The 20050-nt window shown below is 38.5% G+C and overlaps 1 protein-coding gene across 4 annotated transcripts in view; it reads left to right on the top strand.

Moving 5' to 3' along the window:
* The window catches only part of ZBTB20 (zinc finger and BTB domain containing 20), a 527488-nt gene that overhangs the window by 499441 nt on the left and 7997 nt on the right, over nucleotides 1–20050 (top strand). For all 4 annotated transcript variants that reach the window (XM_088140752.1, XM_088140754.1, XM_088140753.1 and 1 more), the window contains one exon: nucleotides 8129–9718. In XM_088140752.1, the coding sequence (XP_087996878.1) occupies nucleotides 8129–9718 (1590 nt within the window). The remainder of the gene's footprint in view (nucleotides 1–8128; nucleotides 9719–20050) is intronic.

A 20050-nucleotide genomic window follows, 5' to 3' on the forward strand; every position in this document is an offset into this window, starting at 1 on the left:
AAGGGCTTATGTTAAGCTGTCTGCTAAGCACTTTATTGCTATTCAGAGAAAGAAGAAAAACTTTTTTTGTTGACATTTTCTTTAACCTCATAGCATATATGTTCTCTAATTCTACACTGCATTCTCTAAAATATCTTGAGCTGTTAAGATCTCAGGCAAGCTATTTCCTATTTTACTTTTTTCCCAATTAATGGTAAATTACCTGTAATAACATCCTATTAGCCCATTTTCCCTGTATCCTAACCCAACTTAACTTTATTCCAAAATGACGGGTTCACAGCAGAAAGGACCTGTTTTTGGGCACCTGTTCTTCTACCTCTTAGAAGAGAACACAACTGGTACGTAGGCAGATTAAATCTGAGGCAGATCTCAGAGATATTCATAACCCAACGTATTTATGGCTTTATAAATATGCATCACAATTTGCATTAGAGGCAAATTGGTAGCCAGTGCATTCCCAAAGCAGAGATATTATACAGCTAGAATGGCTCTCACCCATAAGCAAGAGGTTGGCTGCATTTTATACCATCTGAAGTTTCCAAATGGTCTTCAAGGACAGCTCATGAACGGTGATTTACAGAAGTCCAGTCACAAGATGACAAGAACATGAGTGACACTTTTCTTTAAGTGATAATTTCAAAATCATGTCCAGTTCTAGAAATCTTGGCAGTTTTATTTTCCTCTTTTTTGTGTTAATTGATAGTATTACTATCAATTAATAGTAATAGAATCCATCTTTTTTACTGCTACCATATACTGGGTGACCATATTACTGAGTGGCTCATCACAACTTTAATATCTCCTTCTTGGCTAATTACTTTACAAGTTTCTATCTTATCACTGTATAAATAAAGCCAAGACTTTTTTTTTTTTTTTTTGTGGCTATAACCTACATCATTTTACACACACTTACCATGAATTTCACTAGCCTTTTTGTTCATCTAAATAATCATCTTAACTTAGTTAATTTATGAAGGTTGTTTTTTTTAATAAAAGCTGATCCAGTCAATCATTTGGGGATTCCAATTTTATGTTTTTCGATCACAAGAACTGCTTTTTTACAGTATTGCTATTTCCTGCTATCTATGCTTTAACTTTCAATCCATAAGGGTCCTATGTCTGCTAAATTCAGGAATATTTGAGGAGAGATTGTGTCGAAAACATTTTGAAAATCAAAATACACAGTGTGTTCCAGATCACTTCCATCCATAATTTGTTGGTACTTGCAAATGTTTCAATTAATGAAGGAGAATTTACTTTACCTATAGACTCCTGCATTGGGAAGGGCTTTAACTAGATGATTCCCAAGGTACCTTTCAACTTTTACATTCTGTGTTTCTGTGAAATTGTGCTGAGCATTTCTGACCTTTAAGTCAAATGCTGGCCTTGAGGCTTGCTAATCCAGATTTCTGAATCCTGGGCTATACCTGCTCATTGACCTCACTTCAGGCTATTAGCTTTATTTCATACAGTCTGTCCTCATGTTGCATCTCTGATGAGGAAACCTTATATGACATGGGAATTCAGAATACCTGGGTATTAGTAAGAAAACCTTATTTTCATACTGAGTAAAAGTATCATATCTGCAACTTCATCCATGTTTTGTTCTTTTTACATCCAGTTTTAGATTCTGTACTGACAGATTTTAAGGAAATGCAGACTTCAACAGACAAAAGTTTATTGGTCTGATTCTGTATGTGTTTAAGTATGTTACCTTCGATAATGCTTTCCACCAATTTATGTATATGTTGATTTATATGTTGGATGAGTCCAAATAAAGGCTCATGTAGCTCTCACAATTTGGAGATCCATGGTGGTCTTTTTCAGATTCTAGCAGTCACAAAATCTCAGTGTCTGTGTTTACATGGAAGGAAAGGTTTACACAAATTCCTCTACAAGAACATCTTATGCATAACAGATATGGTTTATTATTTTATGTTTTAAATTATTGTAGTCAAATTTACAGATTTTTTTATTGTGAGCCCTGCAAAGCTATTTGAATAGAAAGCTGAAACTAAAATGGAATAAAGAGACATAAATATATGAAAATAAACTGCATGAATTCCGGAATGGATTCTGCACCTTCCTAAAGCGGGATTGTAGCTTCATAATGAGCATCTGTGTCTTTGTAGTCATGAGACTTGGTCTATTTGGGAAGTTCTCTTCCTTCCAATCTAACAAAAACTGCCAGGTTACTTGCAGAAGAACAAGAAAGCCTTAAAATTACTTATATAATTTAACTCAGCCATTTTTCTGCTACTATTTTAGTATAATCAGACTTTGAGAGTTATAGTAATAATTGAAACAAATCTATAGGGGAATGAAGTCTAGAATTGAAGATAAAGTTAAATTTGTAAATTATTTTCATAATCCATGGTAATTTCAATTTAGAATTAGTTTTTCAGATCTGCTAAAAAGTCATGGGCATTAAACCTTACATAAATTAGAACAAGTAAAACAAATATTTCTACTTTACATTCAGCTTTACTCACAGAATAAATGGATTGAATCTGTATTTTAGATGCTGACTCTACAGATCCAATAGTGAAACAGATTCTTCTCCATTTTTCACTTGAGACTAACATTTCATCAAATATGTTTTGGATTTGGGTACATGTAGGAGAAAAGGCTGGGGGGAAGTCCTGTTGTGGAAAGATGTTTGATTATATAACATTAAATTTAGCCAAATATACAGAGCAAAATCTGAACTATACCATTTAGTTCTGTTCCCTGACTACATATATTAACTAGCCTTGACAGGATCCTCTGTGTGTGTAACTGATGACAAGAATAAGAGTCTATATATGTACATATATAAATCCATGCAGTTGGTACAACCAGGGTTTCCACTTGCATAAAACACATTTTAACAACTTTTACTATATACAGTGTAGAAGTCCATTTTCATCTTCAGCTGTAGATGCCAAATTTCTTAGCCAGACAGATCTCTACAGATTTGTTGAACACTTGGAGCCCAGAACAAGAGACCCCAAGAATGGTAAATCAAAATTGCCACTTTTCTGAAATCTTAGGGAAAATATAAGCATAAGCTTTTTTTTTTCTTTTTTGGAGAAATGATGCCATCATGTGGTGATTTTTATGTGTATACAAAAGCCCTTTATCGAAATAAAACTATTTAAAATGTTCCTTTATTTAAAATATTTACTGTACTAATCATATATTAAAATTTGGCACACAGATTATTTTTTAAGATTTCAGAATAAGGAAATGCTCATAACATAAATTTTTGTTTTGGAAAATTATCATAAATTATACACAAACAGAGCACAAATGCAATAAGAACTAAACCCTTGAGTAGTCCTGATTAAAATACCTTTGAAAATAACCTTCTGTGATTTATATACTTTCAATAATCCTTGTTTTTCTGCACTCTGTAAAGTTACTTCACAAGAATCTTTTGGAATGGGAAAGATTCTGGATTGCACCTGATGGAAAGTTTCAATGTAATCATTAGTTGATGTATATAAGATTATAATTTCTTGTACATTCCAACTTAAAAATAATTATTCAGCAATTAATAGTTTAAATTTTTCAAAATATAAAATTCATGATTTGGTCAGTTAATAATATCTTCATTTTTTTTCCTTTGCATGATTCCAGTTGCATAGCAGGAAGGAAATTATGAAATGTTCATTATTCCCATCCTCTTAATCTTGTTTTAAAATGGTTTACCTCTTTAAGATTGCATGCATTTGTCTTCCATGCATTCCATGTGTCTGTACTCAAGTAGGCTGCTATAATCATGTAGGCTACATATGTGGGAAGGTTGCTGTAGAAATCCTGCAAGCAGCCAGTTGTCTGTTATGGGAAAAACACAGATTTCCTGCTGATAGAGAAATGTCGTATTTTTTTACCATTTACAAAAGGTTAAAGAAAAGAATGTAATATTGAAAGTGAATAATTCTATCTTCACAGCAAGAGCAAAAAAACTTTGTATACTACAACCAAATGTGTATGTGCGTGCACACACACACTTGGTTGTTGTTTCTATATATCTCCAAAGGTGGCAATCCTATACACGTTTATTATGCAGTAATTTCCAGTAAACTAAAGGGGACTGACATTTATTTATTTGATTTCTACACTCCTGTAATTATAAGACTCTCAGCAAAACCTAAAAAAGAACATAAAGTATCCATGGCACAACAATAAAGCATCCACAGTATAAGCAATTTAGAAGTCAGACAAATCAAACATTCAGTCAAAAACTGGAGCAATATATAAAAATTCGTATGATGGCATCGTTTCATAATTAAAGTTAAAAGAAATTCATGCATCGAGAAGATCATCAGTTATCAGGTCCAACTTTCTGAAGGAAAGCTATCCTTTGATACAGAAGCCATAACAGAAATAGCACCTTCTCCTGCCATCATTCCCCTGATTTCACGGAGGTGGGGAATCGTGAGCAGCTTTTTTCCCTGAGATTTTCATATCAGACAGGTTGATTACAGGAAGCAGTCCTGAAGATACCCCAGGCCAAGACATATAAGGCTTTACAAGTTAAAATCAGTGCTTTGAAACCCTTCTGGCAGCTCTGCAGGACCCACAGTACAGATAGAGTGTGCTGTTGGCACCTAGTGCCAGTTAACAACTACTGCATTTTGAATCAACTTAGTGATCTTTAAATACAATCCCTGTAGTGCTCCTTGCAGTAATTCTAACAGGTGGTGATGATGATGTGAGTTACCATCAGGATATACTCTTGCTCAAGGTAGGCCTACAGCTGGTATACCAGATGAAACTGGATAAAGGTTTCCTAGCCATAACCTTCACTTACCAACCAACAGTAGCTATGAGTCCAGGAGAAGTATCAAACTGCAGACCTGCTCCTGAAAGCAGTACTGTTTCTTTGAGAGATCACAACAGAGCCAGCAGAAAACCTTGATGAGCAAATAGCAGCTCCATCTTGTTTGGGTTCAGTTTCACTTTCTTTCTTCCCATCCAGGCTGCCCACCTTACATTAGGGTGATAGTATAGAATCAGTTATCATCAGCATATTGATCATATTACATCTCAAACCAATATATGTCCTCTCCCAGTGACTTCATGTAAATGTTAAAAAGTAGGAGGGAAAGATCTGAATTCTCCATACTCTACAACTGAGAGGCCACCAGGTCAATTCCCTCTCTCTCAGTGGAGAGGAAAGGGCTGAGGAAAGAGCTGAGGGTCCAGAAGGATATTATGGTTGAGCAAACTGAAGGTGCAAAGAGGTCTTATAGGACCAGAAGGTGCAGTTCCCATTTAAATCCAATGAAGGTTATCAGCTAACACAATTAACGTAGTTTCTGTCCCATGCCCGAACCTGAATGAAAGGGCTCCAAATAATCCACTTCCTCTAGATTACTTAGTAGTTGCCTTCTAATCACCACCTCAACAATCTTCCCTAAAAATATACAGTTGGAGACAGGACAATCATTGATATATCCAAATCCAGGGAGGGCCTCATAAGGTTCCTTCAAAGGAGGGAACACTTTCTCTTAAGGGCAGGCACTGACCGCCTCCAGGATTCAGTAATCCACAATCCTCCTCTATCCTCTACGAGAGCCAGGAGGAATTTGCCACCATAAACAAAGCAGCTGAACAGCAGAATAAGGAAGAGAAATATAGGCGTTTCACTTTTCTTACTGTCATGGGATAGCCTTGAACTTTAGCTCATACCTGTGTTTGGTCTGTTTTGCTTGTAGATTTCTTGGAAAACATGCATTGAATTAAATCTACTGACCCAAAGTAGACACTGTTTGCAAAAAAAATAAAAGTTCCCATAGGCATCATGAAAAATTTCATAAGCATGACATATAATAACTACTGGAGGTTAATAATGCAAAAGCAGACCACATGCGATTCCTTGTTTTTATATAACTAAACAGAAACTATTGAGGTTCCCAGATATACAGACATACAACTCCAACCTAACCCAACCAGCTGGCTAATTCTAGTGGGAATCTTAGTCCCAAATATATGCAGAGCATCAAGTTAAAAAAAAAAACAACTTTTGAAATAGAAGTAATCTTCTTTTCAAAAAGAACTTTCCTTATAGTCCCTTTCAAAAATAGAATGTCAGCTGATTTGAAGAGGTACTAGCGAGCTTTTTCATCTAATGTCTGGTTTATCAAAATCCAGCATTCTGTCTTAACAAGTTTCTGAATCCACAGCCTTAGTCGTGCTTGGGAATTATAATTACTAGATTCTATGTAGCTATGAGTAACATTTCATGCTCACTCATTCAAACTGTACAATTAACTCTTCCATCATTCAGAATTCAGTACCTCCTAGTTCTTTAGCATAAAGAATCTGGCATATTGTGATATTTGTCTCCAATTTGGTATAGTACATGCATATTCCAGACTATTAATAAGTTGTAAAGAATAACAAAAACATTTTACAGACTCTTAAACCCAGGATAAAATCTCTTGTTTTGCTACAGTTCAACAAGAATGGTACATGTGCACAATCAGTGTTAAATTCAACCTTTCCCTCAGGCTTCTTGCCCATTCATTGCCTGCCTGGATAAGAATAGCCTTTGCAGTTTTACACTCTTTCATTTGTGTGCCATTTCTAAATCAACCTGCTTTCCCAACCCTTCTACAGTAGCTTCTCATGTGAGGTCCTTTGCGATTTCTAAATTCATTGAGCAAAAGAGAGCTGTTTAACAAAGGCTGCTTCAGTTCCACAGAAGCATTTCCCACTGCATTAACTAAAACGAGAATGGCAGGTCTGGGAACAGAATGAGTCAGAAATCTCCACATATACATACACACTATTCTGTAATGACAATTAGAATAATAAGAACCTGTAATTTTTTATAATATTTTTTAAAGATTATTGGTTGATTTTCTTGCTATCAAATATGGGCTAATTGATAGTTGATAATTTTGAAAGTTTTGGTCAGAAATAAGGTGCCTTTTGAACAATGTAAAAATAAGAGCACTTTAAGTTTTTTGTGTGTCAATGAGTCTTTAAGTCGATTCCCAATCATTTTCAGGTGGTAATTTTTTCTTCAAAAAGTGCCCCATCTTTTTTTTTTTTAGATTTTTTTTATCCCACCTTTATTATTTTTATAAATAACTCAAGGCAGCAGACATACCTAATACTCCTTCCTCCTCCTATTTTCCCTACAACAACAACCCTGTGGGGCGTGTTGGGCTGAGAGAGAGTGACTGGCCCAAAGTCACCCAACTGGCTTTCATGCCTAAGGGAGGACTAGAACTCACCATGCAAACTACATTAGCATAAACAAAGGCCCTTAGTAAGGCATATGTGGCATCTTCAGAAATCCTTGGCTATCACAACATGCATGTCCACACAAGCCACTTTGCTTCATTGGTGGTCCTTATGGAAGTGATGTTTGCATGGCCTGGCAACTTGAGAAAGCTTTTGAAACAGGCACACAAGCCTTCTGCTTTAACACTTAGACAGATGCTTCATTCATGCCAATACTCTTTGCAAAGCACCACTTACACTTTGCACAACCAACGTGTTAACCAGAAAACATAACAGTAATAATGACAAAGTCACATTTCCTAATGCATGAAGTGGCCTTGAATCCTAGAGTAAAGCTAATGAAAAATGTGTGACATGGTTTAATTGATCTTCAGTAGGAACCTATAATCAATTTATTAAATGATATAGGTAGATTTAAATATTGTGGAGCTATAATGCTATTTATTTAAAGATACTGAAATTGAAAGAAAGTGATTTCTTTATCACTAATTATACTGATATGTTAGTAAAATGAGAAACAAACAAAGCATTATTTAAATCAGCATTAAAATTTGTTTTACTACTGGTAACAAGTACTTTTGTTATTATTTAGACAATGTATAATTACACATTTTTCATTTTGCGTTCCTTGTGTTTAAGAGGAGAGAGAGGAAAACATACATTCTTGGATACATTTTTTGAAGAAGTTTGAGATGTGAATGTAGTTGGCACGCTTTTAAGAGAGGTCTCCAGGCTTATATATTAGTAAGCATGTGTTTTCAGTAAGCTAAGACACAAAATCCTGAATTAAACCATAATCAAATTTAGATCTATTGAGGAGGGGGGGAAATCCACATATGTATTTCAAACTCCAATCTATCTTTATGTTTTGCCTTTTCTATTGCAGGTAACAATAGTTGCAAGGGGATGACAGAGCGCATTCACAGCATCAACCTCCACAACTTCAGCAATTCTGTGCTCGAGACCCTCAACGAGCAACGCAACCGTGGCCACTTCTGTGATGTGACAGTCCGCATTCACGGGAGCATGCTGCGCGCCCACCGTTGTGTGTTGGCGGCTGGCAGCCCCTTCTTCCAAGATAAGCTGTTACTGGGCTACAGTGACATTGAAATTCCTTCTGTGGTGTCAGTCCAGTCAGTACAAAAGCTCATTGACTTCATGTACAGTGGAGTACTGCGGGTCTCACAATCAGAGGCCCTGCAAATCCTCACAGCAGCCAGTATCCTGCAGATAAAAACTGTGATTGATGAATGCACACGGATTGTCTCACAGAATGTGGGTGACATCTACCCACTGATTCAGGATTCTGCACAGGAGACACCCCGAGGAACTCCTGAATCAGCCACTTCAGGGCAGAGCAGTGATACCGAGTCTGGTTATCTGCAAAGTCATTCACAGCACAGCGTGGACAGGATCTACTCAGCTTTGTACGCATGTTCTATGCAGAATGGCAGTGGTGAGCGTTCATTCTACAGCGGAGCAGTGGTCAGCCACCATGAAACAGCACTAGGACTTTCTAGAGACCATCATATGGAAGATCCAAGCTGGATTACAAGGATCCATGAACGCTCACAGCAGATGGAGCGGTATCTTTCCACCACTCCAGAAACCACACACTGCCGGAAGCAACCACGTCCAGTTCGGATCCAAACCTTAGTGGGCAATATTCACATCAAGCAAGAGATGGAGGATGATTATGACTACTATGGACAGCAGAGAGTGCAAATTCTAGAGCGCAATGAGTCTGAAGAATGCACTGAGGATACTGATCAAGCAGAAGGCGCTGAAAGTGAGCCCAAGGGGGAAAGCTTTGATTCTGGAGTCAGTTCCTCTATTGGCACTGAACCTGATTCTGTGGAGCAGCAATTTATGACTGGCCTCGGTCGAGAAGGTCAACAAGAGCCTACCCAACCAGAACAAAATGATGTTTCTGCTGAAACCATTCAGCAGCAGCACATAGATACCAACTCTTCTTCACCAGAAAGAGGAAATGATGTTGAAAGGGACAGCGCACTAATAACTGTTTGTAACAGTACTGAAAAGGGGACTTTACAGCCTATCACTACAACTGTTGCCCAATCATTGCCAAGTACACAGCTCTACTTACGCCAGACAGAAACCCTCACCAGCAACCTGAGGATGCCATTGACCCTGACCAGCAACACACAGGTCATTGGCACAGCTGGCAATACCTATTTGCCTGCACTCTTTACTACACAGTCTGCTGGCAGTGGTCCTAAGCCTTTCCTTTTCAGCCTTCCCCAGCCCTTAGGCCAACAGACACAATTTGTAACAGTGTCCCAGCCTGGGCTTTCAACTTTTACTGCCCAACTGCCAGCCCCACAACCCCTGGCTCCGTCTGCAGGCCACAGCACAGCAGGTGGGCAGGGTGAAAAAAAGCCTTACGAGTGTACCCTCTGCAACAAGACTTTCACCGCCAAACAGAATTATGTCAAGCACATGTTTGTACATACAGGTAAGTATATGGCCACTTGACATATGTGTGAAGCTATGAACCCAGAGAGAAAAAGCATTTAAAATTATGTTGTTGATTTGGAGAGTTTTTCTCTACTGCTCTTTTAAGATGTTCATGTGATATTGAAAGCAATGACCAAAAAATGGACTCTCTCTGTTTCAGTGTTCTGTTCCACTGGAGGAATATAATGTTCTTTTGAAAATGTTGAGGGTTTTTTCCTAATATTTACTGTAATTTGATATGGTTCTAAATGGTTCCCTCTTATTCTGTTCTGTGATAGCTGATCTTCTTTGCTTTGAAATACTTTTGCACTTTCAATATATCCTCCCTAAATATATTTGCAAGGCTAAACATACTCATTACCTTTTGTCATCTAAGTAGTCTTGCTGTTTTTTGCTAATTTTTAGAAATGTTGGAAACCAGAACTGAATCAAATATTGTAATGGAGTCCTGGATGGGGTTAGAGGGACTGTAGAGAAGTGCATTGTTCTGGAGTTTGAATGTGATTCTCAAAATAACCTAAAATTATATTAACTTTCCACACGATAGTTTTATGTCACAGAGCAGTTATTTTTATTAACTCTTGACCTGACATTCTCTCAGCTGTACATATCCACCTAATTCTGCATTCCACTTTGAACTTGTGGTTTTTCTTTTACCACCCATCTAATCTTTGAAATTACTAAGATCATTTTGAATGTGCAATTTGTTCTGCTAGTGTTTAAAATCACTACCAATTATGTTTTGTATCATAAGCAAAATTTATATTTATAAACTCAATTTCTTTAATCTTCTGAGGCTACACTAGTGTTCCGTGAATTTTAATTGTTCCTAAATGACCTATCTGCCTTCTATAGTATATGCTGTCTACTGTTATCTCACTTTCTTCCCTTCTCCCCCTCCAATTCTTCCTTCACTCAGTAATCCATAAAAACATTTCTTGTGTAGACCATAGCAACTGTTCCTTCCTGCTCTGCAGAAAGTTCTCCCCTTTTATCATATGACAAAATGAATGAGAGGTAGTCAGGCAAGTTCTAAAGTTTGCTAGTATTATTGTGCATATTGTAAAAGAATCCAGGCAAGTTGCTCTGTACTTGCAGAGTTGGTGAGACAAATTAACTCATCTTTATTGATCAGAGCTAGAATTCCTAATTAAAGAACAAGGAAGGCAATGATTGATATCCACAACAGGTCATGCAGACACAAGACCCCTTCTACTCATCTGACCCAATAACACTATAGGGATTGAATCCAACTTGGAAGCTGATCCAGGTCAAGACACTCCTGCTACAGAGAAAACACATCAAAAGTAGTTTTGCAGCATTCCTTCTAAAACTGAAAGGCAAGGAGATTTTCCACTGATGAAATGCAGTTAAAGCCATTATTCCCACCCCACCCCATGATTTTTGCTTGCTCTGAGAGATGAGTTTGCTTCATCCCCTACATAGTGACCATTACTAGGCATGCATATACAACCCTAAGAAAGTTTTTTTATATAAAGCAGTATAGAATTGCAGTGTTAGATGAATGAGGTAAAAAGTCAGGGTATGGTACCATGAATGCATCACATTTTTTTTCCTTCTAAATTGAGTTCTTTGTTCAGTTTCTAAATAGAATTTTATGGTGAAATATTCTGAGCACCCAAAATGAAGGATTTTGTCTTTCAAAAAAATGGTTTCATCATGCAGTCTAAATAAAAATAAATAATGGAATATACTTTTTTTCAGGTTTTATGAAAAGAAGGTTTTTGGTGATAGAGCTTTGAAATAGTATCTGATAAATGGGCTCTAATTTATAGAAATTCAAGGTACCAAAAATAAAAATAGCATCTGGTGCCACAAAATTCTAGTTTCCTGCAAATCATGGTGGTCTTTCATAGGAAAGAAATTAGAATATTTGCTGTACAAAAGCAATGCCTTCCGTAGTATAAATGATGTAAACTAAATTTGCAGGAGAAAATAGATTTATCTTTAAAATCATAAAGGAAAAAAAAACGATGACATTAATACAGATTAGATGTTTGTAAACAATTATTCAGCACTGGATTCCTTCTCATTTCCTTGTTAGCTTCATAGCTGGCTATTTCTAAAGCTAGATAGAAAATCCTGATCTTAGAAAGGACCCAAAAGGCGAGTGGACTAGAGGGGGAATAGACAAGGCATCTGAAGAACCCTTAACAGTCTGAGATTTCTTTCACCTCCACAGTCCACCGACAGTCCATAGAAACATTTCATAAAATGATAGAATGTGAACATTAGAAAAGTCAGTGGAAATCATCCTGTCTTGCCCAGAACAAGAATCTACTACTGTAGGATGTGTTTAAATACCTCCAGTAATGGGGAGTTAGTTCCATTGTTGAACAGGTCTTACCACTAAGAAATTTTTCCTAGTGTCCAATTAAAATCTTCCTCCTTGTAATTTAAATCCATTGCTCGTGCCTTCTAGAACAAAAAAGAACAAGTCTACCCTATCTTCTACCTTTCATTGATCTTTTAATGCTATTTGTTTGAATTTGTACTTTTTATTAGTTTGTATAATAAAATTAATAATAAGTTAATATTATAATATTTCTAATTTTCTATATAATAAAAACACATGCAGGTAGTCCTTGAGTTATGACTGAAATTGGGACTGGGATTTCCATCACTAAGAGATGTGGTCATAAAGCATAACGTCTTGTGACCGTATCACTTAGCAACGGCAATCCAGGCAGTCCCGGTTGTCGTAACCCAAGACATGTGGGCTGTTATGCAGGAAGTGGAGGGAGTCCCAGTTAAGGAGAATGGGGGTGCCACAGAGGTTTAGGAGAAGCCCTGGGAGGCCCAGCCTTGTACAAGTCGGGGGAGGGGGTGCTTGGTGCAGCGTGAGCTCAGGCTGGGGAATGAGGGTGCAGGGTGCATGAGATCACAGGGGAAAGAGGGTATGGGGTGCATGTGTGCAAGCGCAGGGAAACCAAGAAAAGAGAGTGTAGGTGTGTGCAATTGCAGGGAGTCTGTGGAAAGAGAGTGCAGGGTGTGTGCAAGCAAAAGGGGGGAAGGAGGTGGTGGTGCATGCGATGAAGAAAGTCTGGGGAGACTTACCCCAGTGACTTGCAACCTTCCTTGCTGGCCTCCCATTGACTTTGCTTGGGGGAAGTCAGCAAGGAAGGACACAAATGGCGATCACGTGACTGCAGGATGCTGCAACTGGTTGGTAGTGCGAGTTGGTTGCCAGGCACCTGAATTTTGTTCATGTGACAGTGGGGGGGCTACAGGCCAGAACTTCAAGGACTGGTTGTAAGTCCCTTCATTCAACACTGTTGTAACTTTGAACAGTCACTGAAAGAATGATCATAACTCGAGGACTACTTGTATATAAATTTATAGGCAGTAGCAGTAGTTTCCTAGATTTATATTCCTATGTTTCTCAGTTTAAAAATGTAAAGAAGTCAAATGTTAATAAGTCAACCATTATCAGGGGAGTCCATCTCAAATCAGGATTCTTGTAATATAGTAATCTTACAGCATTGTTATCAAAAGTCTGGAGAAAAATAGCTTCCTTAGCTCTTTTAGTTGAAAAAATAAAATCCTCAGTCTGCTAAAAGTAAATCAAGACTAAATTCATTATCAAACCCCACTTAATTCTTTTACTGACAGTAATATGTATATGTTTATTAAGCTAGAATTAGTATTCTAAATGGAAATTAATATTTAAATTGTGAAATTGTTGCAATTACTGCTACCAAAGTTTTACACAAAAAGTATATTTATTGCCATGCTGATCATCAGTAATACCTTTTAATATTGGCAGATGCCTTTATTTTTATCCATTGAGCTAAATAAATGATACAGCTGAGAGTGATTCAGAGTTGTTCAATTCTACTGGATCAACAGAAGTTTGCTTTTTAATAGAAGTAACATTCCTGATGGTTGTATACAATACTCTTCCCTCCCATCCCACACCCAAAAAAGAAGTAGTGATAATTTCATGCATCTATTTTGTTTGGTTAATTTGCTCAGCCAAAAAGGTCAAAGCTGTCCCCCCCCCCCCCCGCATTTCAGACAATTTTTTCATGTCCTTAGGATGCACTTTTTTTTTTATCCTCACTCAGTCGTTACCGACTCTGCGGTGACTGCCTGGGCGAGTCCTTGCAGTTTTCAAGGCAAGGTGTTTCAGAAGTGGTTTGCCAGTGCCTCCTTCCTAGAGCAGAGCCCAGCTGGCGAGCACAGGAGGCAGGGTTTCCACTGCTTTGCGCCTTTTTCGGGCGTGCGCGGCTTCCGCGCTACTGGCAACTGCTCCCGACTCCTTTTGCAAGGCGCTGCCAGCATTTTTCCTCTCACCATTGTGAGAGTACTCATTTATCTACTCATGTAAGTTTTTGATCTGCTGGGTTGACAGGAGCTGGGGAGGAAGCAGGAGCTCACTCTGCTGCGCAAAAGCTGGGCTCGAACCGCTGAAGTGTTGACCATTTCTGGCCAGCAATTTTCAGCATCATTAAGTCGCTGCGCCACCGCATCCTCCTTAAGATGCACTAGCTAGTCAAAATAACTGGTGACTGCTCCTGACCTGCTCAAAAGTTGCTTATCCTCAAAGCAGAAAGCAAGTCATTGATAGTAAATTATCAGTGTTCTGGCTCCCATTCATCACTATTCTGGCAGAGAGATCCTTGCATAGTATAAAAAAGTATCACTGGTCTAAAATGTGCAGATATGATGGTAGCAAAAAAGTAAGATCTTATTTCTGCCCTCATAACCTTAATATATGTCTTCAAACTAACATGATTTCAGTCTATTTCAAGTTTTTCTCCATCAATGTTCTACTCATTAGGCTTCCTGTTTTGTGACTTTCAACTTGATGTTAAACCAGGAAGCCATTATAGCTCTAACTGGGGGCAGAAAGCATTTAGGAGTGGAAGTGTTAACTTCCAGAATATTTCTGTTCTCCAATGATTAGCCTAGGCATTAGTCCTGATGAGTGAGATGAGAAATCATTCTGTTCCATCAGAGGCAAATATTTGAAGAGTTCCCTTACGCTATGGAGGTCCAGTCCACCAACTAGCCAAAAACTCTCCAGCAATAGTAATGTATAATTCCTTCATCTACAGGGTATCAACCTAAGATAAACAAAATACCTTCATTTATAACGTATAAAGACATACGTTAGCCTCGTAAGTTTAAATAGCCGTAATTTGATGGGTTGCAGGGGCGGAGGAAGCTATACAGTTTTTATATAAGATTATTAAAAGTTGTTTCCTTTAAGATGGGGGCTACATGTGGTCCCATAACTCTTCTGTTGCCTCTCAGCCCCTAGAACTGGAACCAAATGTTTTGGTCTTTTGTGTGTGTATGCACACACGCTTTGGGACCTAAAGGAATAAAGTGGGTTTCAGCCCTTAAAATTTCTCCCCAAAATGCAATCCTCAAAAATGAGTCCAATCTGTTACAAAGGGGCAGTACGTTATTCTATTAGGGGAAAATGAGTGCCTTTCAATGTCAACTCTGGTGACATCATGGCATCACCAACCAACTCCTTAAGTCCTTGAAGCTCAAAAAAGTTAAAACGTAGAATCTGTTGACAAGAAAGTTTCCTATCTATCCTTTCAGATGAGTACTGTACTACAACTTCAGTCGTTTGCTTATGCTTTCCCATTGTTCTCTGTTGGACTGATTCAGAGACATCAATTCTTTAGGGATACAAAATGTGACTTTGTGAAAGCAAACTATTATAATATTGCCATCTCTATTTTCAATATTGTTTCTTATTGTCTCTAACATGCTGTTGGCCTTTTTTACAGTGGATGCACATTGCGTTGACACCTTCACTGAACTGTTTACCATCACTCCAAGATTTCTTTCCTCATCAGTCACTGCTATCTTAGATCCCATTCGTTTGTATGAGTATTTAGGTTTTTGGCACTAATGTGCATCACTTTTTACTTTTTCATATTGAACAACATCTGTCATTTTGATGCCCACTCCCTAATGGGCAAAGATCCTTTTAGAGCTCTTTGTAGTTCTTTATAGTTTTTATCACTCTGAACAATTTAGTGTCATTAGAAAACTTGGTATTCAACTAGTCATGCCTGATTCCAGATCATTTATAAATATGTTAAAAAGCACTGGTTCTAAGAGAGAACCCTGGGGCACCCCACTAATTACATCCCTCCATTGTGAGAAGCGTCCACTTAGTTCTACTATTCGTTTTCTATTCTTTAACCAATTTCTTATCCACAAGAGGACTTGCCATTTTATTCCATGGCCTTTAAGCTTATTGAGAAGTCTTTGATCTGGTATTTTATCAAAGGTGTTTTGAAAATTTAAGTACATTATTATGTACTTAGATTGTATATTATGTCTACTGGCTCATCCTTATCCACATGTTTATTAACACCCTGAAAATTTCTAATAGGTTGGTTAGACAAGAGCCTTCCCTTAGTGAAGCCATATTGGGTATCCATGAGCAAGGCCTCTGTCTCCAAATGTTTGATATTTTATCTTTCCAGGAACAGATGTTAAACTGTCAGGCCTATAATTTCCTGGATTTCCCTGTGAGCCTTCTTAAAAATTGGAATTATATTGGCCACCTTCCAGTCCTCAACCACAGAGGCTAAGTGTAGAGACAGGTTACATATTTCAGTTAAAAGGTCCACAGTCCCAGCTTTAAGCTCCTTAATAATCCTTGGGTGGCTGCCATCAGGATCTGGTGATTTGTTCCTGTTCAATTTGTCAATAAAGACCAGCACTTCTTCTCTTGTCACTATTATATGGCTTAGTTTATTTGATTCCCTTCCTGAGACAGGGCCATCAGTTGTCTGGGGTGGGCCAATCTAATAGGCCCAGCCTCCCTGCAGAGGGGAGTGGTGCCAGAGAACTGGAGGCTCACCAGGGAGTGATTTGACCATGATAGGGGAGAAACCAATATCTCCCCCAAATCCAAAATACCCTGCCACTGCTCCAACAGAAAAACCAGGTCAGGGGTATGACTGCTATTATGCGTCAGGCCCTGGATGACTTGGAACAGGCCCGTGGCTGTCATGGTGCCCATGAACTCCCAAGCTACCTCAGATCCCGCCCCCAGAGAAGACAAGTTAAAGTCCCCCAAGACCATAAGACTGAGGAACTCCACTGCCAACCTGGCCACGGAGTCAAGAAGCTTAGGCAGGGAGGTTGCTATGGAGCAGGGAGGCTAGTACAGTAGCAACAGTCCCAACTGATCCCTCTTAGAGCCCTTAACAAACAAGGTCTCACACCCAGCAATCTGATGAGTAGTGCCCCTGGATGCCTCCCAAACATCTCAGAGGACCACCGCCACCCCACCACACCTACCCTAGGGTCTTGGCTGGTGACACACCTAGAACCCAGGTGGGCACATCTCAGAAAGAGGAACCCCTCCATCCTGTTCCAGCCAGGCCTTGGTAATACATGCCAGGTCAGCCTTCTCATTGACAATCAAGTCATGAATGAGGGTGGCCTTATTGCAAACTGACCTGGTGTTCATAGCAGCAGCCAACAACACAGGACCTTGAAGGTCTGTCATCCATGGCCTGGGAATGAGCTTCAGGAGCTGGAACATGCCACAGGAACAATATACCTGTGGCAAGGTCTCCAAGAGTGGTCTGCCCCCGTTTCCTGTCATATCTTCCCATACCTATCACTAATGGGATGTTATAGCCTGCCCCCATCCCTTCAGAGCCTTCCCCCTCCCCTGTTCATATCCCTTTGGATCTAAAAACTGAACTAAAATTTCAGAAACTATCAATTAAGTAGAAACCCATTAAGTTTCTTTAGATATATATTGCTTAATATATCTAATCTAAATAATAATTGCAACTGTTGTTTGGCTTATTTTGAAAAATAACCCCTATAAAGAAAAAGATGAACTAAAATGTAAGATCTTACTACTGTCAATATGGATGAAGACTGTTTGTATCATAGTCAGGCACTGGATTATTTCTTCCCTGTATTTATCACAGGAAAATACGTAACTAATATTTTATCTGTCAGGCAAACAATCCAGCTCCTTAAACTTATAAGTTCTGTTTTTAAATAATCAGATTGTTAGATAAATTTTTAACAATATTTGTCAATCACCTTTATTTTTAATCTAAATACCTGATAGAAGATAGTGTTTATTAATGTTATTGTTGAAACCACAAAATACTTGCCTATCCACTTCTGCATATAGTTAGCCAAAATAGTCCCCAGCTGGGAGTGCAGTTTTTCCCCAAAACAGATCATTCATTCATTCATTCAATGTATATAGCTACCCAGTTCACATTTACACCTCACATTTACTATTATTTACTAGGGACCCAAAATAGAGATTCAATCTAGTGGTTTGCTATGGCAATAGCGCATTACCATACCAAATCTTTTCAGTATTTCTCTCTTACTGGCTTCCAACCATTATCAGGCATTATTCTCATTTTGGAGTTGTATCGAATGTCCAGTGTTTATTAGCTCTTGTGTGACAAAAGCTGACAGCTGTTTAGTTCTCATCCTTCATTGTGAGAATTCACCAAGATTCAGGGTTAAAGAACTTTGTGTCAAGGCAGGATAAATATGTAGAAAATCAGTTAAATTTGCATCATTCCCTTTTTTTTCTGTCAGTCTGATCTGTGTCATTCACACTGATGAAGATGACATTTATTCTGAAAAAGAATGTCAAACCTTTCAACTACTACCATCCGCATCCTGCATTGCTAACATTGTCTCTTTGCATCATACATAAGGAGCTCTATGCCTCTACTGAAGCTTCATTGGGAGCCTTCTTTAGCATTTCCTGATTTTGGCAGGAAATCTGTCTGTACTGCATGTGTTCAAAGGCAATTATTTGCTTTCCTTTTAGTATCTTTCCAACAATTCTAGCAATCGCATTATAGGAATTTGGTTTGTACTTTCTTGCTGTGAGGCTGCAGATTAGTCGTCCTTTTATTATTCTCAAGTTTGTTTACAATTGTCATCAAGATTCACAGACTTTGCCTGCAAGGGAGAGTGAAGCATGGGCATTTGTACGTGTGAGTGGTTCTGTGGGAGTGACTCTGATGGTTCTGTACCTTCAGCTTTCACCAACAGTGCTCCAACATTCTCAAGCATTGAAATTATTCCTTCTTATATATCTTGTGCAAAAAATCTAGGAAGGTCAAGAAGGCAGGGTGGATATGGCCATTGCACTGAACTCAGAGAGAGAGAGAGAGGCTTGATGTGAATAGAAATTGATGAGGACTTTAATTCAGTTCAAAGCATAGAGGTCTCAGCAGTTGCATCTCATGGCTGCGATAATAATTCCATTACCTTCTAATAAGATTGGTGATATAAAACTGCCAGATAGGTATGGGTTCAGCATTATAAAGACTTTATAGACTTCTTACAAAGTAGAGATCAACAAATGAGGCCCTGAAGAAGAGCATTCTTCAGAATCAGAACATGAGACATTGAAATTCCATATTTTTCATCCCTAGTTCCATAGGATTGTTCTGTCTGTTCTTCATCTGAGGATGCCAAAGCATACAAAACAATTCTTGTGCTTAGAAAAAGTTTTGCCTTCAGGTTAGCTTATATCTTCTTCGATGGATGACCCAGTTCACATTGATGCACATGAATCAGTAACATTACTGGCACTTACTTACTTACAGTACTTACTTACTTGACACCACCCAACTGCAATCAACTCTGGGCAGCTCACAGCATAAAACAAATCTACAAAATGTGATCAAAAAAATAAAACATATAGCAATAGCAAGATGGTGAATCCTGTTAGCAACAAGCGTATCATGCACCCAAGAAGGGGGTCCAATATCCTAGGCAAATCCTGGCAGAAGAGACAGGTCTTTAAGGCCCCCTGAAATGCTATCAGAGCAGAAGCTACCTGGATTTCTGGGGAAACCTCATTCCAGAGGGCAGGCACCATGATAGAGAAAGCACACTTATGGGGTCCCAATAGATGACAGTGTTTAATCGAAGGTGGCTGAGCCAACACCACAGCAAATAAGCAGTTCCTCAAGTAACCAGGCCTTTACTTAAGTATGATAAAGACTTGTGGCAAAAGCTGGCTTTGATGTCATCTACCTTTAGGAAAGTAAAAATATTATACAGGAGGAAAATTCTTACTTGATTTCCATGATAGTTGTGGCATTGCAAGACAAATCAAGTGCATAGTTCCATGCCATGTAGTATCAGTTACCAAGGAGGGGGAATGCTATATAAATGAGTTTCACTGCCTGTTCTCTACAGTCTGGTATTTAGTCCATGCTCCTGGGCTTTGTTAAGCTTTAGCTACTTGGTGTCCAGACCAAGTTGATGCCCAGTTTGGCAGAGCAGTGATGCTCTCAGTCTTGGACTAGAGCATTTCCCC

The sequence above is a fragment of the Python bivittatus genome, unplaced genomic scaffold (genome assembly GCF_059951505.1).
Source record: "Python bivittatus isolate LINGU-HERP-01145 unplaced genomic scaffold, Pbiv_v1 ctg000340_np1212, whole genome shotgun sequence".
Lineage (NCBI taxonomy): Eukaryota > Metazoa > Chordata > Lepidosauria > Squamata > Pythonidae > Python > Python bivittatus.